Source organism: Lolium rigidum, chromosome 6, assembly GCF_022539505.1.
Source record: "Lolium rigidum isolate FL_2022 chromosome 6, APGP_CSIRO_Lrig_0.1, whole genome shotgun sequence".
NCBI classification, from domain to species: Eukaryota; Viridiplantae; Streptophyta; class Magnoliopsida; order Poales; family Poaceae; genus Lolium; species Lolium rigidum.
Genome location: NC_061513.1, coordinates 296998396 through 297023552, shown reverse-complemented (window position 1 = coordinate 297023552; position 25157 = coordinate 296998396). Strand labels below are relative to the sequence as shown.

The 25157-nt window shown below is 43.1% G+C and overlaps 1 protein-coding gene across 1 annotated transcript; it reads left to right on the top strand.

Moving 5' to 3' along the window:
- The first annotated feature begins 17142 nt into the window (after positions 1 to 17142).
- On the top strand, positions 17143 to 17913 carry LOC124664422. The gene has a single exon (XM_047201948.1). It carries the CDS (start codon positions 17185 to 17187, stop codon positions 17911 to 17913), a length of 729 nt encoding a protein of 242 aa, XP_047057904.1. The 5' UTR covers positions 17143 to 17184.
- Positions 17914 to 25157: the final 7244 nt, after the last annotated feature.

Here is a 25157-nt window from a genome sequence, read left to right as displayed (position 1 = left end):
TCTATGTTGCCCCGGTATGAATGTCTAAGTTGAGAATAATCAAAAGCGAGAAATCCAATGCGAGCTTTCTCCTTAGACCTTTGTACAGGCGGCATAGAGGTACCCCTTTGTGACACTTGGTTGAAACATATGCTATGCAATGATAATCCGTGTTAATCCAAGCTAATTAGGACAAGGTGCGAGCACTATTAGTATACTATGCATGAGGCTTGCAACTTATGAGATATCTTATACATAACACATATGCTTTATTACTACCGTTGACAAAATTGTTTCTTGTTTTCAAAATGAAAAGCTCTAGCACAAATATAGTAATCAATGCTTCCCTCTGCGAAGGGCCTATCTTTTACTTTATTGTTGAGTCAGTTTGCCTATTCTTTCTATCCCAGAAGCAAACACTTGTATCAACTGTGTGCATTGATTCTTACATGTTTACTTATTGCACTTTTTATATTGCTTTGTGTTGACAATTATCCATGAGATATATATGTTGAAGTTGAAAGCAACCGCTGAAACTTTATCTTCCTTTGTGTTGCTTCAATGCCTTTACTTTGAATTTATTGCTTTATGAGTAACTTTTATGAAAGTCTTATTGATGCTTGTCTTGAAAGTATTATTCATGAAAAGTCTTTGCTATATGATTCATTAGTTTACTCATTATCTTCATCATTGCTTCGAATCGCTGCATTCATCTCATATGCTTTAAAATATTATGATCAAGATTATGATAGCATGTCACTTCAGAAATTATCTTTGTTATCGTTTACCCACTCGAGGGCGAGTAGGAACTAAGCTTGGGGATGCTTGATACGTCCCAAACGTATCTATAATTTCTTATGTTCCATGATACTTTTATGATGATACTCACATGTTTTATACACATTATATGTCATTATTATGCATTTTACGGAACTAACCTATTGACGAGATGCCGAAGAGCCAGTTGCTGTTTTCTGCTGTTTTTGGTTTCAGAAATCCTAGTAAGGAAATATTCTCGGAATTGGACGAAATCAACGCCCAGGGGCCTATTTTTCCACGAAGCTTCCAGAAGACCGGAGGACTTACGAAGTGGGGCCACGAGGTGGCCAGACACTAGGGCGGCGCGGCCTGGGCCTTGGCCGCGCCGGCCTGTCGTGTGGGCCCCTCGTGTGGCCCCCTGACCTGCCCATCCGCCTACATATAGTCTTCGTCGCGAAACCCCCAGGACCGAGAGCCACGATACGGAAAACCTTCCAGAGACGCCGCCGCCGCCAATCCCATCTCGGGGGATTCAGGAGATCGCCTCCGGCACCCTTCCGGAGAGGGAATCATCTCCCGCAGGTCTCTTCATCGCCATGATCGCCTCCGGATCGATGTGTGAGTAGTTCACCCCTGGACTATGGGTCCATAGCAGTAGCTAGATGGTCGTCTTCTCCTCATTGTGCTATCATGTTAGATCTTGTGAGCTGCCTATCATGATCAAGATCATCTATTTGTAATCCTTCATGTTGTGTTTGTTGGGATCCGATGAATATTGAATACTATGTCAAGTTGATTATCAATCTATCATATATGTTATTTATGTTCTTGCATGCTTTCCGTTGCTAGTAGAGGCTCTGGCCAAGTTGATACTTGTGACTCCAAGAGGGAGTATTTATGCTCGATAGTGGGTTCATGCCTCCATTAAATCTGGGACAGTGACAGAAAGTTCTAAGGTTGTGGATGTGATGTTGCTACTAGGGATAAAATATCGATGCTTTGTCTAAGGATATTTGTGTTGATTACATTACGCACCATACTTAATGCAATTGTCTGTTGTTTACAACTTAATACTGGAGGGGGTTCGGATGATAACCTGAAGGTGGACTTTTTAGGCATAGACGCATGCTGGATAGCGGTCTATGTACTTTGTCGTAATGCCCTGATTAAATCTCATAGTACTCATCATGATATATGTATGTGCATTGTTATGCCTTCTTTATTTGTCAATTGTCCAACTGTAATTTGTTCATCCAACATCTGCTATCTTATAGGAGAGACACCACTAGTGAACTGTGGACCCCGGTCCTATTCTTTACATCTGAAATACAATCTACTGCAATTGTTCTTTACTGTTCTTCGCAAACAAACATCATCATCCACACTATACATCTAATCCTTTGTTTACAGCAAGTCGGTGAGATTGACAACCTCGCTGTTACGTTGGGGCAAAGTTCTGTGATTGTGTTGTGCAGGTTCCACGTTGGCGCCGGAATCCCTGGTGTTGGGCCGCACTACACTCCTCCGCCATCAACCTTCAACGTGCTTCTTGGCTCCTCCTGGTTCGATAAACCTTGGTTTCTTTCTGAGGGAAAACTTGTTGTTGTGCGCATCAAACCTTCCTCTTGGGGTTCCCAACGGACGTGTCAACTACACACCATCAACGTCTCCAACGTATCTATAATTTCTGATGTTCCATGCTAGTTTTATGACAATATCTACATGTTTTATCCATACTTTATATCGTTTTGATGCATTTTCCGGAACTAACCTATTAACAAGATGCCGATGTGCCAGTTCCTGTTTTCTGCTGTTTTTGGTTCCAGAAAGGCTGTTCGGGCAATATTCTCAGAATTCAACGAAACAAAAGCCAAACATCTTATTTCACCGAGACGGACCAGAACACCGAAAGGGAGTCGGAGAGGAGGCCCAGGCCCTCCAAACCATAGGCTAGCGCGGCCTAGAGGGGGGGCGCCCCGCCCTATGGGGTGGGCCCCCCAGGCAGCCCCTTGCGCCGCCTCTTCGCCTATATAATCTCTCGTGACGTGAAAACCCGACACCAATTGACGAAACTCCAGAAAGACTCCAGGGACGCCGCCGCCATCGCGAAACTCCGTTTCGGGGGACATAAGTCTCTGTTCCGGCACGCCGCCGGGACGGGGAATTGCCCCCGGAGTCATCTCCATCGACATCACCGCCATCTTCATCACCGTTGCTGTCTCCCATGATGAGGAGGGAGTAGTTCTCCCTCGAGGCTGAGGGCTCTACCGGTAGCTATGTGGTTCATCTCTCTCCCATGTGATCTTTATGTGATCATGAGCTTTGTATCACTATTAATCTATGTGCTACTCTAGTGATGTTATTAAAGTAGTCTATTCCTCCTCCATGATGTAATGTTGACGAGTGTGTGCATCATGTAGTACTTGGCGTAGGTTATGATTGTAATCTCTTGTAGATTATGAAGTTAACTATTACTATGATAGTATTGATGCGATCTATTCCCCCCTTTCATAGCTATTGTTGACAGTGTGTATGCTATGTTAGTACTCGGTCTAAATTGCAACGGTCTATTATGCACTCTAGAGGTTACTTTAATATGAACTTCGGATTCACTCTCCACGGTGTGACGGTGACAGTGTGCGTATCATGTGTGATTCCTTTATGAAGTTGTGGAGCGTGTTTACTCCGGCTTGAGGGTGCTCTTGTAGCCCTACACAATGAATGGTGTTTGTTATCCAACAAGAGAGTGTTTGAAAGTAGCACAAGTGAAGAGAAGTTATTTATTTATGTGATCATTGTTGAGAGTGTCCACTAGTGAAAGTATGATCCCTAGGCCTTGTTTCTAAGCATTGAAACACCGTTTCCAACAAGTTCCGCTACATGTTCGCTTGCTGCCATTTTTATTTCAGATTGCAATTACTACTTACAATCATCCATATTACTTGTATTTCACTATCTCTTCGCCGAACTAGTGCACCTATACATCTGACAAGTGTATTAGGTGTGTTGGGGACACAAGAGACTTCTTGTATCGTAATTGCGGTGGTTGCTTGAGAGGGATATCTTTGACCTCTACCTCCTTGAGTTCGATAAACCTTGGGTGATCCACTTAAGGGAAACTTGCTGCTGTTCTACAAACCTCTGCTCTTGGAGACCCAACACTGTCTACAGGAATAGAAGCGTGCGTAGACATCAAGCTATTATCTGGCGCCGTTGCCGGGGAGGTAACGTAAAAGGTATTCACATCCTCCGACTACTAAGCTATTTCCTAGCATTGTTGCCGGTGTGTGAGTGCTCGAAGCTATTTCCTTTAGATCCTGCAATTGCATCTTTTTGTTTCTTGTTTTTATTTTTCACTAGTTAGGCTTAATGGAAAGCAACAAAAAAATTAGAGATCTTTATGAATTTTATATTGAATTAGGACATGATGTGTTTGAAGAGAGAATTAAAAAAACCCATGGAACTTTGTTTACAAAATAGTTGTAGCAATGTTATTAGCATGAACTCTTTGAATACTATTGTTGCTAATGCTATGGAAGAATTTAAGCTTGGGGAAGCTAGTTGTGATATTTTTAGTCCCCCAAGTTTTGAGGAGAAAATTTTCTTTGATGATACTTTGCCTCCCATTTATGATGATTATAATGATAGTGGTATTTTGGTGCCACCTACTATGGAGGATAAAGTTTATTATGATTATACCATGCCTACAATTTATGATGATTACAATGATGGTTTTACTCCCACTATTACTAATAAAATTAATTATGCTTATGTGGAGAGTAATGATATTTTTATGCATGTGAATAAGAATGCTTTATGTAATAGTTATATTGTTGAGTTTGTTCATGATGCTACTGAAAGTTATTATGAGAGAGGGAAACATGGTTATATGCATCTTAATAATATTAAGTTTCCCCTCTTTATGTTGAGAATCTTGAAGTTGCGCTTGTGTTGCCTTTCTATGCTTATTGCATTATGCTTACATGACTTGTTTATTTACAAGATTCCTTTTCATAGGAAGTGGTTTAGGCTTAAATTTGTTTCATACTTGCTTTTGATGATCTCTTTTGCTTCAACTCTTATTTCTTGCGAGTGCATCATTAAAATTACTAAGTCCATCTTAATGGCTATAAAGAAAGCACTTCTTGGGAGATAATCCATGTTTTTATTTTGCTACTATTTTTTTGTGTCTTGGAAGTTGTTACTACTGTAGCAACCTCTTCTTATCGTTATTTTATTGCATTGTTGTGCCAAGTAAAGTCTTTGATGGTAAGGTTGATACTAGATTTAGATTACTGCGTAGAAACAGATTTCTTGTTGTCACGAATTTGAGTAGGTATCTCTGTAGATAACTGATACGTCTCCAACGTATCGATAATTTCTTGTGTTCCATGCCACATTATTGATGTTATCTACATGTTTTATGCACACTTTATGTCATATTCGTGCATTTTCTGGAACTAACCTATTAACAAGATGCCGAAGTGCCGGTTCTCGTTTCTCGCTGTTTTTGGTTTCAGAAATCCTAGTAACGAAATATTCTCGGAATCGGACGAAATCAACGCCCGGGTTCCTATTTTACCGGAAGCATCCGGAACACACGAGAACCGCCGGAGAAGAGGGCAGGGCCACCGGACCATACCCGGCGCGGCCAAGGGGGCGCCCCCTAGGGTGTGGGCCCCCTTCGACCTTCCTGCGCCGCCTCTTCGCCTATAAGAAGCCCCTGGATCAGAAAACCCTATCACAATTGACGAAACCCACGAAAACCTTCCAGAGCCGCCGCCATCGCGAAGCCAAGATCTGGGGGACAGGAGTCTCTGTTCCGGCACCCTGCCGGAGCGGGGAAGTGCCCCCGGAGGCTTCTCCATCGACACCGCTGCCATCTCCACCGCCATCTTCATCACCGCTGTCTGCTCCCATGAGGAGGAGTAGTTCTCCATCGAGGCTCGGGGCTGTACCGGTAGCTATGTGGTTCATCTCTCTCCTATGTGCTTCAATACAATAATCTCATGAGCTGCCTTACATGATTGAGATTCATATGATGATGCTTGTAATCTAGATGTCATTATGCTAGTCAAGTGAGTTTTACTTATGTGATCTCCGGAGACTCCTCGTCCCACGTGTGTAAAGGTGACAGTGTGTGCACCGTGTGGGTCTCTTAGGCTAGATTTCACAGAATACTTATTCACTGTTGAATGGTATAGTGAGGTGCTTATTTATATCTCTTTATGATTGCAATGTGTTTGTATCACAATTTATCTATGTGCTACTCTAGCAATGTGTTATTAAAGTAGTTCTATTCCTCCTGCACGTGTGTAAAGGTGACAGTGTGTGCACCGTGTTAGTACTTGGTTTGTGCTATGATCATGATCTCTTGTAGATTATGGAGTTAACTATTGCTATGATAATATTGATGTGATCTATTCCTCCTACATATGCATGAAGGTGACAGTGTGCATGCTATGCTAGTACTTGGTTTAGTAGTGTTGATCTATCTTACACTAAAGGTTACTAAAACATGAGCATTATTGTGGAGCTTGTTAACTCCGGCATTGAGGGTTCGTGTAATCCTACGCAATGTGTTCATCATCCAACAAAAGTGTAGAGTATGCATTTATCTATTCTGTTATGTGATCAATGTTGAGAGTGTCCACTAGCGAAAGTCTATTCCCTAGGCCTTGTTCCTAAATACTGCTAAGTTACTACTCGCTTGTTTCTTGTACTCTTCGTGTTACTACTCGCTGCAATACCACCACCATCAACTACACGCCAAGCACTTTTCAAGCACCGTTGCTACTTGCTCATACTTATTCATACCACCTGTATTTCACTATCTCTTCGCCGAACTAGTGCACCTATTTGGTGTGTTGGGGACACAAGAGACTTCTTGCTTTGTGGTTGCGGGGTTGCATGAGAGGGATATCTTTGACCTCTTCCTCCACCGAGTTCGATAAACCTTGGGTATCCACTTAAGGGAAACTTGCTGCTTGTTCTACAAACCTCTGCTCTTGGAGGCCCAACACTGTCTACGGGAAAGGAGGGGAACGTAGACATCAAGCACTTTTAAGGCGCCGTTGTCGGGGAGGAAAGGTAAAAGGCTCTCATACTACGGTCTCGGGTAAAGTATTTTTACGGCGCCGTCGTGTGTATGCTCAAAGCTATTTCCTTTAGATCCTGCAATTGCATCTTGTTGTTTCTTGTTTACACTAGTTTGGCATAATGTACAAGAGTGAGCTTCTTATTCTATTTCCTGATTTAAAACATGGATTGTTTGATGCGAAAATTAAAAAACCTATGAAATCTTCTTTGCATGCTTGGTAGTAATATTAGTATGAACGCTTTGAACACCATTGTTGATAATGATATAGAAAGTTCTAAGCTTGGGGAAGCTGGTTTGCATGATATTTTTAGTCCCCCAAGCATTGAGGAGAAAATTTTCTTTGATGATACTTTGCCTCCTATTTCGATGATGATAATGATAGTGGTCTTTTTGTGCCACCTACTATGGAGAGTAAATTTTGTTGTGATTATACTATGCCTCCTACACTTGATGAGAATAATAATGATAGCTACTTTGTTGAATTTGCTCCCACTACAACTAATAAATTTGATTATGCTTATGTGGAGAGTAATAATTTTATGCATGAGACTCATGATAAGAATGCTTTATGTGATAGTTATATTGTTGAGTTTGCTCATGATGCTACTGAAAGTTATTATGAGAGAGGAAAATATGGTTGTAGAAATTTTCATGTTACTAAAACACCTCTCTATGTGCTGAAATTTTTGAAGCTACACTTGTTTTATCTTCCTATGCTTGTTACTTTGCTCTTCATGAACTTGTTTATTTACAAGATTCCTATGCATAGGAAGCATGTTAGACTTAAATGTGTTTTGAATTTGCCTCTTGATGCTCTCTTTTGCTTCAAATACTATTTCTTGCGAGTGCATCATTAAAACTGCTGAGCCCATCTTAATGGCTATAAAGAAAAGAACTTCTTGGGAGATAACCCATGTGTTATTTTGCTACAGTACTTTGTTTTATATTTGTGTCTTGGAAGTGGTTTACTACTGTAGCAACCTCTCCTTATCTTAGTTTTGTGTTTTGTTGTGCCAAGTAAAGTCTTTGATAGTAAAGTAAGTACTAGATTTGGATTACTGCGCAGAAACAGATTTCTTTGCTGTCACGAATCTGGGTCTAATTCTCTGTAGGTAACTCAGAAAATTATGCCAATTTACGTGAGTGATCCTCAGATATGTACGCAACTTTCATTCAATTTGAGCATTTTCATTTGAGCAAGTCTGGTGGCCTAATAAAATCCATCTTTACGGACTGTTCTGTTTTGACAGATTCTGCCTTTTATTTCGCATTGCCTCTTTTGCTATGTTGGATGAATTTCTTTGATCCATTAATGTTCAGTAGCTTTATGCAATGTCCAGAAGTGTTAAGAATGATTGTGTCACCTCTGAACATGTTAATTTTTATTGTCCACTAACCCTCTAATGAGTTGTTTCGAGTTTGGTGTGGAGGAAGTTTTCAAGGGTCAAGAGAGGAGGATGATATACTATGATCAAGGAGAGTGAAAGCTCTAAGCTTGGGGATGCCCCGGTGGTTCATCCCTGCATATATCAAGAAGACTCAAGCGTCTAAGCTTGGGGATGCCCAAGGCATCCCCTTCTTCATCGATAAATTATCGGGTTCCTTCTCTTGAAACTATATTTTTATTCGGTCACATCTTATGTGCTTTACTTGGAGCGTCTGTGTGCTTTTGTTTTTGTTTTTGTTTGAATAAATTGGATTACATCATGCTTGTGTGGGAGAGAGACACGCTCCGCTGTAGCATATGGACAAATATGTCCTTGGTTTCTACTCATAGTATTCATGGCGAAGTTTCTCCTTCGTTAATTTGTTATATGGTTGGAATTGGAAAATGATACATGTAGTAATTGCTATAAATGTCTTGGGTAATGTGATACTTGGCAATTGTTGTGCTCATGTTTAAGCTCTTGCATCATATGCTTTGCACCCATTAATGAAAAAATACATAGAGCATGCTAAAATTTGGTTTGCATATTTGGTTTCTCTGAGGTCTAGATAATTTCTAGTGTTGAGTTTGAACAACAAGGAAGACGGTGTAGAGTCTTATAATGCTTTCAATATGTCTTTTATGTGAGTTTTGCTGCACCGGTTCATCCTTGTGTTTGTTTCAAATAAGCCTTGCTAGCCTAAACCTTGTATCGAGAGGGAATACTTCTCATGCATCCAAAATACTTGAGCCAACCACTATGCCATTTGTGTCCACCATACCTACCTACTACATGGTATTTTCCCGCCATTCCAAAGTAAATTGCTTGAGTGCTACCTTTAAAATTCCATCATTCACCTTTGCAATATATAGCTCATGGGACAAATAGCTTAAAAACTATTGTGGTATTGAATATGTAATTATGCACTTTATCTCTTATTAAGTTGCTTGTTGTGCGATAACCATGTTTCTTGGGGAACGCCATCAACTCATTGTTGAATTTCATGTGAGTTGCTATGCATGTTCGTCTTGTACGAAGTAAGGGCGATCTACACTGAGTTGAATGGTTTGAGCATGCATATTGTGAGAGAAGAACATTGGGCCGCTAACTAAAGCCATGATTCATGGTGGAAGTTTCAGTTTTGGACAAATATCCTCAAATCTCTAATGAGAAAAGAATTAATTGTTGTCAAATGCTTAAAGCATTAAAAGAGGAGTCCATTATCTGTTGTCTATGTTTTCCCGGTATGGATGTCTAAGTTGAGAATAATCAAAAGCGAGAAATCCAAATGCGAGCTTTCTCCTTAGACCTTTGTACAGGCGGCATAGAGGTACCCCTTTGTGAAACTTGGTTAAAGCATATGTATTGCGGTGATAATCCGGGTAGTCCAAGCTAATTAGGACAAGGTGCGGGCACTATTGGTACACTATGCATGAGGCTTGCAACTTATAAGATATAATTTACATGATGCATATGCTTTATTACTACCGTTGACAAAATTGTTTCATGTTTTCAAAATCAAAGCTCTAGCACAAATATAGCAATCGATGCTTTTCCTCTATGAGGACCAGTCTTTTACTTTCAATGTTGAGTCAGTTCACCTATTTCTCTCCACCTCAAGAAGCAAACACTTGTGTGAAGCTGTGCATTGATTCCTACATACTTGCTTATTGCACTTATTATATTACTCTATGTTGACAATATCCATGAGATATACATGTTACAAGTTGAAAGCAACCGCTGAAACTTAATCTTCTTTTGTGTTGCTTCAATACCTTTACTTTGAATTATTGCTTTATGAGTTAACTCTTATGCAAGACTTATTGATGCTTGTCTTGAAGTGCTATTCATGAAAAGTCTTTGCTTTATGATTCACTTGTTTACTCATTTCATACATATTGTTTTGATCGTTGCATTCACTACATATGCTTTACGAATAGTATGATCAAGTTTATGATGGCATGTCACTCCAGAAATTATCTTTGTTATCGTTTTACCTGCTCGGGACGAGCAGAACTAAGCTTGGGGATGCTGATACGTCTCCAACGTATCGATAATTTCTTGTGTTCCATGCCACATTATTGATGTTATCTACATGTTTTATGCACACTTTATGTCATATTCGTGCATTTTCTGGAACTAACCTATTAACAAGATGCTGAAGTGCCAGTTCCTGTTTTCTGCTGTTTTTGGTTTCAGAAATCCTAGTAACGAAATATTCTCGGAATCGGACGAAATCAACGCCCAGGTTCCTATTTTACCCGGAAGCATCCAGAACACACGAGAACCGCCAGAGAAGAGGGGCAGGGCCACCGGACCATACCCGGCGCGGCCAAGGGGGCGCCCCCTAGGGTGTGGGCCCCCTTCGACCTTCTGCGCCGCCTCTTCGCCTATAAGAAGCCCCTGGATCAGAAAACCCTATCACAATTGACGAAACCCACGAAAACCTTCCAGAGCCGCCGCCATCGCGAAGCCAAGATCTGGGGGACAGGAGTCTCTGTTCCGGCACCCTGCCGGAGCGGGGAAGTGCCCCCGGAAGGCTTCTCCATCGACACCGCTGCCATCTCCACCGCCATCTTCATCACCGCTGCTGCTCCCATGAGGAGGGAGTAGTTCTCCATCGAGGCTCGGGGCTGGCGGTAGCTATGTGGTTCATCTCTCTCCTATGTGCTTCAATACAATAATCTCATGAGCTGCCTTACATGATTGAGATTCATATGATGATGCTTGTAATCTAGATGTCATTATGCTAGTCAAGTGAGTTTTACTTATGTGATCTCCGGAGACTCCTCGTCCCACGTGTGTAAAGGTGACGAGTGTGTGCACCGTGTGGGTCTCTTAGGCTAGATTTCACGAGAATACTTATTCACTGTTGAATGGTATAGTGAGGTGCTTATTTATATCTCTTTATGATTGCAATGTGTTTGTATCACAATTTATCTATGTGCTACTCTAGCAATGTGTTATTAAAGTAGTTCTATTCCTCCTGCACGTGTGTAAAGGTGACAGTGTGTGCACCGTGTTAGTACTTGGTTTATGCTATGATCATGATCTCTTGTAGATTATGGAGTTAACTATTGCTATGATAATATTGATGTGATCTATTCCTCCTACATATGCATGAAGGTGACAGTGTGCATGCTATGCTAGTACTTGGTTTAGTAGTGTTGATCTATCTTACACTAAAGGTTACTAAAACATGAGCATTATTGTGGAGCTTGTTAACTATGGCATTGAGGGTTCGTGTAATCCTACGCAATGTGTTCATCATCCAACAAAAGTGTAGAGTATGCATTTATCTATTCTGTTATGTGATCAATGTTGAGAGTGTCCACTAGCGAAAGTCTATTCCCTAGGCCTTGTTCCTAAATACTGCTGAGTTACTACTGCTTGTTTACTGTACTACTGTGTTACTACTGCTGCAATACCACCACCATCAACTACACGCCAAGCACTTTTCTGGCACCGTTGCTACTGCTCATACTTATTCATACCACCTGTATTTCACTATCTCTTCGCCGAACTAGTGCACCTATTTGGTGTGTTGGGGACACAAGAGACTTCTTGCTTTGTGGTTGCAGGGTTGCATGAGAGGGATATCTTTGACCTCTTCCTCCCTGAGTTCGATAAACCTTGGGTATCCACTTAAGGGAAACTTGCTGCTGTTCTACAAACCTCTGCTCTTGGAGGTCCAACACTGTCTACAGGAAAGGAGGGGGAACGTAGACATCAATAACTCAGAAAAATCTGCCAATTTTCGTGTGTGATCCTCAGATATGTACGCAACTTTCATTCAATTTGAGATTTTTCATCTGAGCAAGTTAAGCGCCTCTAAAAAATTCGTCTTTACGGACTATTCTGTTTTGACAGATTCTGCCTTTTTATTTCGCATTGCCTCTTTTGCTATGTTGAATGGATTTCTTTGTTCCATTAACTTTCAGTAGCTTTGTGCAATGTCCAGAAGTGTTAAGAATGATTATGTCACCTCTGAATATGTGAATTTTTGATTATGCACTAACCCTCTAATGAGTTTGTTTTGAGTTTGGTGTGGAGGAAGTTTTCAAGGATCAAGAGAGGAGGATGTAAATTCAGAAAACAAGAAATAAAAAATAAAAGAGAAGATAAATTTAAAATACAGAAGGTTTAGCGGCTAAATTAGAGGCTAAACATGGACTAAATTAGGCTACAGCGGGCTATTAGCAGTTTTTTCTTATTTAGCTTATAAAGAGCATAGCCACAGTGGCAGGTCTCCCTGAAAGGCTATAATCGGGCTATAGCCAGGCTATAGCCGGCTATTTAAAACCATGATGCAAGGACATCAGACAGGACGAACACTAAAGCACCACAAACTTACGATTTTTTTGTGCAAATTGTTTCCGTAACATTACTGTCATGGTAGTTTTTGCAGAGTGTAGACTTGTTCACTTGTTCCGTAACATTACTCGTTGATACGGACACGGGAAGATCATGTGGTTCTAGTTCCCCGAAATTCGAGGTTGCTTGCTACAACAACACTCCAATCCTACACGGCCATGGATTATCTGGCTTTGAGATCATCGATATCGCCTATGAGGAACGCAATGTGCGTGTGATAGATTTGAGCAAGCTGAAGTTACTGTACGCCTCCAACAGCTGTGACGTCATCTCGAGCTCGAACGCCTCCGGCCAGTTTCATATCAGCAACAACAACCTGGACCTGATCCTTTACAACTGCACGGACGTGGCGCGACAGGATGACAGAGTGTTGGTGGCGACGAAGATGGGGTGCGGGAACCAGCACAGGGTGTTTATTAGTGTGGGAGGGCATTACAATGAAACGAGCGACTACGGCGGCTACGCTGTCGAGGGCTGCGACAATTGTATTGTGCTCGTGTTGGGTGCAAACGGTGAGGTGCACCCGAGGGACTACGAGCGGCTCATCATCAACGGCTTCCTCCTGACATGTTATGGCCCTCCTCTTGCATGTAAGTTCGCTCACCTGGTCACCCCGTCACATCATCTTTCAATCAAGTTGCTAGCTAGGGCCAGCCGTGGTGCGTGTGGAAAGCTCACTCGTCGAAATGTTTGTCTTTTTCGTCAAAGGCTTAATTAATGGTAAACACTATAAAACGGAGTCCGATGAGAGTTGTTTCATCGGACCTCTCCAACGACGCACATCTTGTCTCCATCGAACGGTCTCTTCTGCACCTTGCTTTTTTTTTTTCCTCCATTAAGAACCCATGATTCCCTGCCAAAATCCCTCATATTACTCACTCCGAAATTTATGCCTGTAATGCCTCCCAACCCAAATCCCCACGTTGACGGATTGACCTGATTCCCCAAATCGAAACGCGCCGCCGTCGTCGTCGCTCTGCTTCGCCGATACCACTGCTCTCCATGCATCGCCCCATCTCTCCCACCTTGCCGCTTTCTCCAATCTAGATCGACTCCAGCGCTACCTGCATAGCTCATCTCGTGTGAGGGGCGGTCGCCGACGCAGTACGTGTGGCCATATATAGGGCAGGTTCACCTGCCAGCGGAGGGGATCAACTGCAGCAGAAGGCAGCTGACATGCATCTTTTGACAGACCCTTTCTTCAACGACAACAACATGGGCGGGGACTGCACGAATCAGCCTTCATATACTCGGCTGACCTAGGTTCACACTCATCTCACCTCATGTTTATTTCGAGGTTCAAATATGTGTAAAGCAAATTGATCCACTTGCTTACAATAGATATTTGTTGATATCATGTTTTCGTGTCTTACTTTTACTGTGTAAAATAATAAACTATGATGAAATCGGTTTTCCCATCCTGGAATTGTGCTTTACATGCATGTTGGCAGCAAGTACTGAAGATTTTCAATTCTAAAATTTTATGCCTCTACATGGTACTCCAAATATTTAGTTAGATCTTCAAATACTCACATCGATGTACTATGCTTCAATGCTTAATACACAATGCTTCATTGTTACTCAACCTCGACATTGCATACATTCTCATGCGAATAATCTTGTGTGATGATTCAAATAACATCATGTGATGCTTCCATCTTAATTTCTACTGCTTCAGATAGTATCCTATGATGTGCTTCATCCTTATCCTAGATGTTTCATTGAGGTACAGCTGCAGGTTAAAGTACTCAACCTCCAGTCCTCTATGTAACTTAGATGCTTCATTGGTAAATTAGTAGTACTTCCTTACTACTCAGTAGGCGCTTCTACTGATTTCTTCCTATGCTTCCATCTTAATTTCTACTGCTTCAGATAATATCATATGATATGCTTCATCCTTATCCTAGATGTTTCATTGAGGTACAGTTGTAGGTTAAACTACTCAACCTCTAGTCCTCTATGTAACTTAGATGTTTCATTGGTAAATTAGTAGTACTTCGTTACTACTCAGTAGGCGCTTCTAGTGAATTCTTGCTATGCTTCCATCCTAATTGTATATATTAATTCCATTACCAAACCATGTAACATACCTACTTACCATCCATGCTTCCAGTAACAACAATGATCGCTAGATCACTAACCCTCACGTGCTTCCAAATTTATATGCTACCTACCTTTGCTTTCTCGATGCAATCTAAATATATGGATAAAACTTATATTTTATTTTGTTATTTCTAGGAGATCTTTTATCGCTGCATGGTGATTACCCGCGACGAGGACGTTGTTGTTGCAGGTCGTTGACGGGCCCCTGCTGTTCATCTTCGATATATCCTAGCTGCTTACACTGCTCGCTTCGATCTTGTCGTCACTCTTCCTAAAAACATCCACCTAAAAGGCAGTGCCGATGTTAGGGCATGCTTCACCTATGTCCTGCAAAGCCAACTAGTGCTTCGCCTATGTCCTGCAAAGCCAACTAGTTATTCCCAGACGACTTAACCATGTGGACTTATTCTTGTTGTATGTCGAAGCAAAATATGTTATTACTGGAACCAAATACATTTTTCTTTAATTAGAAGCATTGGAAGCAATAATGTATCAACAAATATTAGTTCATAGAAACATGTAATTGTTACATGAGAAGCAAACAATATTTTCTTTGAAAGCAATATCATAGAAACAATATTGATTGATTGGAAGCAATTTAATGCTATGCCGAAAGAATTCCCTGGTTGTACTAGATGGAAAATCTCCAATCTTTGAAGAGAATCGATTGACCACCAAAAGCAAAGTATTCCTGGTAGGAAGCAAAATTCAGTTGCACTCTAAATTAAGTTCACCGCCTTTGAAAAAAAATATTCTTTCATAAGGAAGCAAACCTGAATATCATTGGAAACTAAAGTTGCTTCTGAAGAAACAATCTGGTGCGGAATCTCATTTTTCTAGTGCATTAGTTACCTGGTCCGATATTGGTTTCCTAAAATGCAGTTAAAGTTCAAATACACGCGTCAAGTGATTTCAATTTTAGAAAATCGCCACAGGAGCTAATACTGGAGCACGGAATGAAAATGAAGCATCACTATGTATATATATATTTCTGAAACGGGAGCATCAGTGTATACTGAATCATGCGAGATTACTGGAGTGAATTTTGGGAGCACATATGGAAGCAACGTTATTATAGGAAGTTTGTTTTGGAAACCATCCAAGCAGCGGGGCGCTTGGAAGCACGAGATTAACGGAAGTTTTTATACTGAGTGATTAACAACTTTTTTGCTTTGGAACAACCGACGGAGGGAGTGGGCCGCTTTTAAGGGAGCTTATTCTGTTGATATCCACGCGCGGGGCCTGCTAAAAAATCTAACAGCCAGACCACTTTCAATCGTACGGCAACAAGGTGGTCCGATGGGAAGCGAAATGTCGGGTGCTGATTCCTTTTTTTCGATAAAGAGAATATATTAATATCGAGAGATATCAATTACACCCAGCCTCTGCAACAACGCACCACCCTAATAGCACTACGGATGCACACAGCTAAAAAAAGGAAAAGAAACTAAGAAACAAAAGTCCCGATACAGTATCACAGACCTAACAACAGCAATACATCCACCACCATGACAACACCTGAATTGCAGACTCTCCAAAAAACGACGCCTCCAAGAAGGGAACAGTGCTCCAACACCGTCGTCGCCCGATCAAAGATCTTAGGTTTTCATCCTGAAGATAGTCCCCACTCTCAAAACAATGCCTCCACCAAGGTCACTGCCAGGCACAACCAGTTAAGGCCAGACCTTGGGTGCTGATTCCTAGTGGTGCCCTTAATTAATTATTGATTGACAAGAGCATATTCAATAGTAGGCTTTTAAGTGAACCAATTTTCAGCGGTCATAGCTCAAATACGACTAATGACGGCAACAGATGGTTTGAGTTTCTGTAACAATTTAACATGTAAAGGAATTAATACTGTGAGGTAGTGAACTTGACTGTTCCCAAATAACTGATAATTAGGGTTTCTCTTTTAAAAATGGAGCGAGTAGCGCTCAATCGACGTGCGGTGGGCATCGGATGTAAATCGTTTCTTCCCTTCGATCAGTGCGAGCCGTGTGTTTTGTTCTCCACCTAGTGTTTATAGGGTTTAGTAGCAACCGGGTAGAGGCCAGTTGTATAGAAAGCAACAATGTACCTTGGAAGTTTCGAGGCTACCACTGCACAAAAAGATGCTCTCTCTCTTCAGAGCGATCATGTAAACGATATTTTTTAAAAAAACAGGGTGTAAACGATATTCAGTCATCACTAAAAGTAAACATCCAATTAACATGTCGGCGTGGCTAAGATGAACAACATTACGTGTCGTGGTGCTGCTGCAGAGACAGGTCCACTGGGTTCTGCACTTCTGCCGAACTATACATTCTGTCATTCTCTTGAAAAATCTCCCAGTACGTGTGGATGAAGGTACACTAGCAGAGTATTCTCTGTTCTATCTCCCCAGGACGACAGATCCCGGCATCCCGCTCACTAGCAAAAAAATACTACAAATCCTGTGCTGCCATGGCTCCAAGCCATCGGTTCTTCTGGGCCTCGTGTCTACCGCTGATGCTCGCTGGCGCGGTGGCTGATCAACAAGCAGAAGGCTGTTCCGGCTCGGCGGCGAGGTGCGGCGACCTCACCATCTCTGATCCATTCTGGCTCGTAGACTTGAAGACGGGAAGATCATGTGGTCACATGGATTTCCGGGTTGCTTGCTACAACAACACTCCAGTCCTACGGTCTACTGAAACCTTGGGTTTTGCGATCATCCAGATGAACTACAACGACCGCAGTCTGCGTGCGAGTGATCTGGGCAAGCTGAATTTACTGAAGGCCTTCAACAGCTGCCCCTTGTTTGCCGCCCTGACCTGGAACACCTCCGCCAAACTCAGCAGCCAGTTCCAGATCAGCAACATGAACCAGAACCTGATTATGTACAACTGCACCGAGGCGGCCGCGGCACGTAGGGGAGACAGAGAGCTGGTGGAGACGATGCTTAGGTGCGGGAACCAGAGCGAGATGCTTGTCAGCGTGGCAGGGCGTTACGATGAGACGAGCGACTACGGCAGCTATGCGCTAGAGGGATGTGACGCTTACGTCATACCGGTGCTGGGCTCGTCGTCCGGCGTGGCAAACGCGAGAGACTACGAGAAGCTCATCCGGGACGGCTTCCTCCTGACATGGAACCCTCCTCTTGCAAGTAAGTTGGCTCACCCCCTCAAATCATCTTTCAATCAAGTTGCAAGCTAGGACAAGCCGAGGTGCCTTTGGCAAGCTCACTCGCTAAATGTTTCTTTCCATCAAACGCTTTATTATTATTGATTAAGAAGAAAATATTCAATAGATTTTCTTGAATCAGCCATTTTCATTTTCATTCTCTTCCTCATCCCCATCTTTTTGCTTTCAAGTGAACTAATTTTCACTTTCATAGCTCAAATAGGACTGATGACGGCTACATATGATTTGGATTTCTGTAACAATTTAACATTTAAAGGAAAACTGATTAAAAAAAGGTAATATCTTCTCCACGATGCTGCGGTCACATGAACATCGCATCACACTTCATTGGTAGCCAAACCTGCCACAGTCGCAGACTTGTCAACTTTCCGAAGCACAAATGATACTTTGATCGTGGCCTCGTGGTTTCTTCCCTCTCGCCCCTCATCTAACGGCATCTCCGTTTTGGGCAGCAACATCTTGGCTTGTCGGTTTTGGACCGTTTGGGTGGCCGCAAACACGCGGATAAGCGGACCTAACTGTCGGTACATTTGGGTCGCGCACTGCGCCCAATGCGCGGGCGCACCCCAAAAGTGAAATACAACAAAAAAAAGGAAAAAATGAAAACAATTAAACCTAAACCATATTTCATTAAACATATGTCCTATTTTTGGTAAATTTATACATATGCCCTATTTTGGGCAAATTTAAACTACAAAAGAAAACCCTCGATATGGGCTTTCAACTAAAAAGAAAAATATAAAACCATATCCTAGGGTCTGAGGAGGACGAGGTGGCCGCCAGTGCGCCGCCTAGTCCCTGTGGGCCTCGTCACCGTGGGTGTCGACGATGTCCCCGGGCGGCGATGCGCGGTTGTGGCTTGACCGCGCCGGGGACTCCGGCCACGGCGACCACTGGGCCTCTTCCCAGGCCGAGTGGGGGTCCGGAGCCGCCCGCTGCTCCGTCGCCGCAGCCCGCAGCTCCGCCTCCTCCCTGAGGCGGAGCGGCCTCTCCTGCTTCGCCAGGCGCCTGGTCTCCCGGCGCCTCTCCTCCTCGCGCCGGCGCCTCTCCTCGTCGGTGCCGGTACGATGCGAGCGTGAACGTTTTTGGGTGTCTTTGCACTGACGGCCGTCGACATGAGGTGAGTTGCTCGGCGATATCATCTGCCTGAATGCGTGCGACTTGCTGCAACTTCATATGTACCTGATTTGTCAACACTTGACCGCTGAACTGTTTATTTTGTTTGAGAACACACCATTGCTGAACCAGTCAATTCCTTGGGGCTCCGTCCCCCGCCTCAATCATTCATTTTGCCTTTGCTGACTTTGCATACACTGTCCACGCAACTCATCACCGGCCGTTTCGATGCCCCCAACCAGCTTGCTGTTGTTGCTATCTGTATCATTTCTTACTACGTACTAATTATGCCGGAGCAGGTTAGACCAGAAGTGCACGGAGAAAAAGGATGACCACCTCCACCTGACCACCCCATCGAGCTAATTATACCGGAGCAGGTTCCACGTTCATTGCTCCATGCTAGTTGCTGACGACCACAACATGAAAAACTATGCGTAGAAAATTGTAAAACAAAATACTACAACTAACTGAATTGGGATGTGGAAAATTAAGTAATGGTGTTGAAAGGACTAGTCAAAGTCGTCAGAAACCAACCATCGTGTATATCATTTCACCTCCCTTGGCCTCGTCCGAAATATCTCAAGCCATCCTTGAGCTTAGATCTCCGCCTTCACATATCATGAAGATTCTTGGCATGTGTCCAATTCCGACCTCACTGCTATTCATCTTGCTGTTCCTTCTCCATCACCCAAAAACACACGCCGACTGCGAGCCGGTAGCATGCGGGAACCTCACTGTGAAGTACCCGTTCTGGCTCGGCGCGCCCAACCAAACCCCGCCTGAGCTGTCCTGTGGCCATCCAGCATACGAGCTCTGGTGCACCGGCAACGGCACCAACAAAACGTCTGCCTCCATACGAGGCTCTGCTGTCCACGTCCTCCACATCGACTACGCCGCCAGCACCTTCGTAGCCTCCCACAACAGGATCGCTACTGGCGATGACGGCGTGTGCCGTACAGACTTCAACATGTCCTCCAGCCTCGCTCTCAGCCCGTTCCGGGTCAGCGCCACCAACCGCGCCCTGTGCTTCCTCTACAACTGCAACGGGACCGAACCGCGCGGGCCCGAGTTCGTGAATGCCAGCGCGGGATGTGGCAGGCCCATATCTGCATATCTCGGTGGGAGCTACGACCGGGACACACCGCCGGCGATCCCTGCAGGGAGCTGCACGTATGCGTACCTGCCGGTGCTCGGGTCGGAGGCTGCGAACACGACGGTGGCGGACTACGGCCAGATGTTGAAGGCTGGCTTCCTGATGGAGTGGTCAGGCACCGGCGTCGGGGACTGCTCCGCCTGCAGCTCGAGCGGCGGGCAGTGCCGGTACAGCAACGAGTCCACTGCGTTCGCTTGCCTCTGTCCCGGTACTCTGGTAGTAGGCAGAACTGGTCAACGTGCACTGGTAAGACTCCAAATTTGCATACTTGTATAACTCAAAAGTAGACAACATGTTGCAAGTTGAAAACTGAAGTTAGTCTAATAAACCCGAAATGAGCAGTGCTCCTGGCGGGCTATTGGTTCATCTCTCGGTGCTCCCTTCAATCATGACATCATGTAAGTAGTACAGATTATTGTAAATCTACTATATGATAATTAAACCCAAAGAATTGAAATGGACTAGCTAGAAGTGTGATGCTTGTCCTCATCGGCACCAACCAAAATTTGAAGGCAAAGGCAAATTGTGTCCTTTGAAATTGGCTAAATATGTGCATGAGAAAACAGTACTCTAGTTTGCACACTTCAAAATCCAATAGTTGCCATGGAACTGCTCGCTCTCTGGTAGCAGCTAGCCTCACCACTCACGACATAAACAGGACAATGTCGTCCTGTAAGCCTGTGGTGTGTGGGGAACTCAGCATCACATGCCCGTTCTGACTCCATGCATGCACCAGCCAGAGTGTCGCTACCATGAATTTCATATCCCATGTAGCAAGGCTTCAGTTAAGAACTCCTGGAAGTGCCAGATCCTGGACATATCCATTATCCCACCGAAAAAAATTCTTCAGCCACCTAAGCTGTCAAGTTTGCTATTAGCCACAAACCAGGAGCCGTTCTTCCTATAGAACTGCGCTCAACCATGGCAGTATTTTCAGAACTTATAATGCATTCATGATAATGATCTTCATATACAGCCACTAGAAGAGTAATTTTCCGACAATTCTATGGGCATATAACTTGTATTTGTTTTATTGTACAAACTTATATTATTGTATCAAACTAGTATTTAAACAAAGTCAGGTATGCTGTCTATGCTCTTCACATTATTGCAATATACATTTTTATATATTTCTTCAGCAAAATGCTATTGAAGATCCTATAACTGGTGCCTGTTAATTTGTTTTGGAAAAATATAAACAATATAGTACTATTTGACAATATTGATTTTATAAACTCAATATTATGTCATATTCCAGGTAGCAGGAGCAAGACTGCAACGAAAATAATAATAGGTATGCTGGAACTTTCACCATCTTTTCACATGTTATCATTTAAATCATTAAATGACAATAGTTCCTCAACCCTGATTTTCTAAGAGTCTTTTTAAATTTTATTCCATAATTAAAATTGGAACGATTACTCAAAAATTGTGCATAATACAAGTTAATTTGGAGTGAAAAGCTACGACCTCTAGCTTTTTACTACTATTGCTGCCTTACATTCTTTCAGAGGGAAATTTAAAATATTGATGGTCTAGAGATCTAAATAATTATATTATATATTCTCATTTAAAGAAAATAACATGTCCTTCCATCATAGCTTTGATATCAGCAGCTGGAGCCTTGCTCTGTCCATGTATTTATGTGCTGATACGGCATACAAAGGGGAAAAGACCATGTCTTCTCGTTTGCAAAAAGAGGAGCAGCAGCACTGAAAGGAATTACGAGGCTATGCTAGTAACATATGGATCCCTCGCTCCAAAAAGATACATGTACTCAGAGGTAATGAAGATAACATCTTCTCGTAGTGATCATCTTGGAAGAGGTGGTTGAAGGAGATATGCCCTAGAGGCAATAATAAAAGTGGTTATTATTTATATCTTTATGTTTATGATAAATGTTTATATATCATGCTAGAATTGTATTAACCGAAACATTAGTACATGTGTGATATGTAGACAACAAGAAGTCCCTAGTATGCCTCTTAAACTAGCTTGTTGATTAATGGATGATTAGTTTCATAATCATGAACATTGGATGTTATTAATAACAAGGTTATATCATTATATGAATGATGTAATGGACACACCCAATTAAGCGTAGCATAAGATCTCGTCATTAAGTTATTTGCTATAAGCTTTCGATACATAGTTACCTAGTCCTTATGACCATGAGATCATATAAATCACTTATACCGGAAAGGTACTTTGATTACACCAAACACCACTGCGTAAATGGGTGGCTATAAAGGTGGGATTAAGTATCCGGAAAGTATGAGTTGAGGCATATGGATCAACAGATGGGATTTGTCCATCCCGATGACGGATAGATATACTCTCGGGCCCTCTCGGTGGAATGTCGTCTAATGTCTTGCAAGCATATGAATGAGTTCATAAGAGACCACATACCACGGTACGAGTAAAGAAGTACTTGTCAGGAGACGAGGTTGAACAAGGTATAGAGTGATACCGAAGATCAAACCTCGGACAAGTAAAATATCGCGAGACAAAGGGAATTGGTAATATATGTGAATGGTTCATTCGATCACTAAAGTCATCGTTGAATATGTGGGAGCCATTATGGATCTCCGGATCCCGCTATTGGTTATTGGTCGGAGTGAGTACTCAACCATGTCCGCATAGTTCTCGAACCGTAGGGTGACACACTTAAAGTTGGATGTTGAAATGGTAGTACTTGAATTATGGAATGGAGTTCGAATATTTGTTCGGAGTCCCGGATGAGATCCCGGACATCACGAGGAGTTCCGGAATGGTCCGGAGAATAAGATTCATATATAGGATGTCATTTTATGTGAAATAAAATGTCGTGGAAGGTTCTAGAAGGTTCTAGAAAAGTCCGGAAGAAACCACCAAGGAAGGTGGAGTCCACAAGGGACTCCACCTCCATGGCCGGCCAGCCCTAGATGGGGTGGAGTCCCAAGTGGACTCCACCATAGGGGCCGGCCACCCCCACATGGGAGGTGGGAATCCCACCTTTGGGTGGGAGTCCTAGTTGGGCTAGGTTTGCCCCCTCCTATGGAAGGTTTTGGTTTCGGGTCTTATTCGAAGACTTGGACACCAACACTTGGGATCCACCTATATAATGAGGGGCCAAGGGAGGGGCCGGCCAACCCCAAGACCATAAGCTGGCCGCCCCCTTGAGTGGCCGGCCACCCCCTCCCAAACCCTAGCTTTGCTCCTCCACTCCATATTGCCCGCATAGCTTAGCGAAGCTCCGCCGGACTTCTACACCGCCACCGACACCACGCCGTCGTGCTCGTCGGATTCAAGAGGAGCTACTACTTCCGCTGCCCGCCGGAACGGGGAGGTGGACGTCGTCTTCATCAACAACCGAACGTGTGACCGAGTACGGAGGTGCTGCCCGTTCGTGGCGCCGGAACCGATCGTGATCAAGATCTTCTACGCGCTTTTGCAAGCGGCAAGTGAACGTCTACCGCAGCAACAAGAGCCTCATCTTGTAGGCTTTGGAATCTCTTCAAGGGTGAGACTCGATACCCCCTCGTTGCTACCGTCTTCTAGATTGCATCTTGGCTTGGATTGCGTGTTCGCGGTAGGAAAATTTTTGTTTTTCTATGCAACGTTATCCTACAGTGGTATCAGAGCCGTGTCTATGCATAGATGGTTGCACGAGTAGAACACAATGGTTTGTGGGCGTTGATGCTCTTGTTATCTTTAGTTGAGTACTTTGCATCTTTATGGCATAGTGGGATGAAGCGGCTCGGACTAACTTTACATGACCGCGTTCATGAGACTTGTTCCTCGTTCGACATGCAACTTGTATTGCATAAGAGGCTTTGCGGGTGTCTGTCTCTCCTACTATAGTAAAGATTCAATTTACTCTTCTATTGACAACATTAGTATCAACATTGTGGTCCATGTTCGTAGGTAGATTAGATCTATATCGAAAACCCTAAACCACGTAAAATATGCAAACCAAATTAGAGAGCGTCTAACTTGTTTTTGCAGGGTTTGGTGATGTGATATGGCCATAATATGATGATGAATATGTATGAGATGATCATTATTGTATTGTGGCAACCGGCAGGAGCCTTATGGTTGTCTTTAAATTTCATGTTGAGTAGTATTTCAAAGTAGTTGTAATAGTTGCTACATGGAGGACAATCATGAAGACGGCGCCATTGACCTTGGTGCTTCGCCGACGATGATGGAGATCATGCCCGAAGATGATGGAGATCATGTCCGTGCTTTGGAGATGAAGATCAAAGGCGCAAAGACAAAAGGGCCATATCATATCACATATGAAGCTGCATGTGATGTTAATCCTTTTATGCATCTTATTTTGCTTAGATCGCGACGGTAGCATTATAAGATGATCCCTCACTAAAATCTCAAGATAATAAAGTGTTCATCCTTAGTAGCACCGTTATCAAGTCTTATCGTTTCGAAGCATCTCGTGATGATCGGGTGTGATAGATTCGATAAGTACTTACAACGGGTGCAAGACAGTTTTTGCACATGCGGATACTAAGGTGGCCTTGACGAGCCTAGCATGTACAGACATGGTCTCGAAACACGTGATACCAAAAGGTAGAGCATGAATCATATGATTGATATGATGAACACTTTGAGTGTTCGCCATTGAAATTACACCTTTTCTCGTGATGATCGATTTGAGGTGCGATGGATTTGGTTCGTGTGATCACTAAGACAATGCGAGTGACAAGGGATTAACTTATCAATGCCTATGGATTGTAGGCTAGGGTTTAGTTAGAAGTAGAGGGCAAGTAGATCTCGAAGGTTTCAGCCGAAAAGTACTCGACGAATATGAAAACTAGGGTTTGCAGACAATGATTTGATGATCTCTTCGTCCCTCGACTCCCCCTTTATATAGGAGGTGGAGCCGAGGGTTTCGTTTTGTACAAGTTACAGAGTCCGGGACGGTTTCTAACTCATCCCGCCAGATTACAAATAACACTTCCTATTACAACTCTATCTTTTCCTTTAA

What these genes read in the sequence shown, in the direction of transcription:
- LOC124664422 (XM_047201948.1), top strand. Translation starts at nt 17,185, where the DNA reads ATGGCTCCAAGCCATCGGTTCTTCTGGGCCTCGTGTCTACCGCTGATG.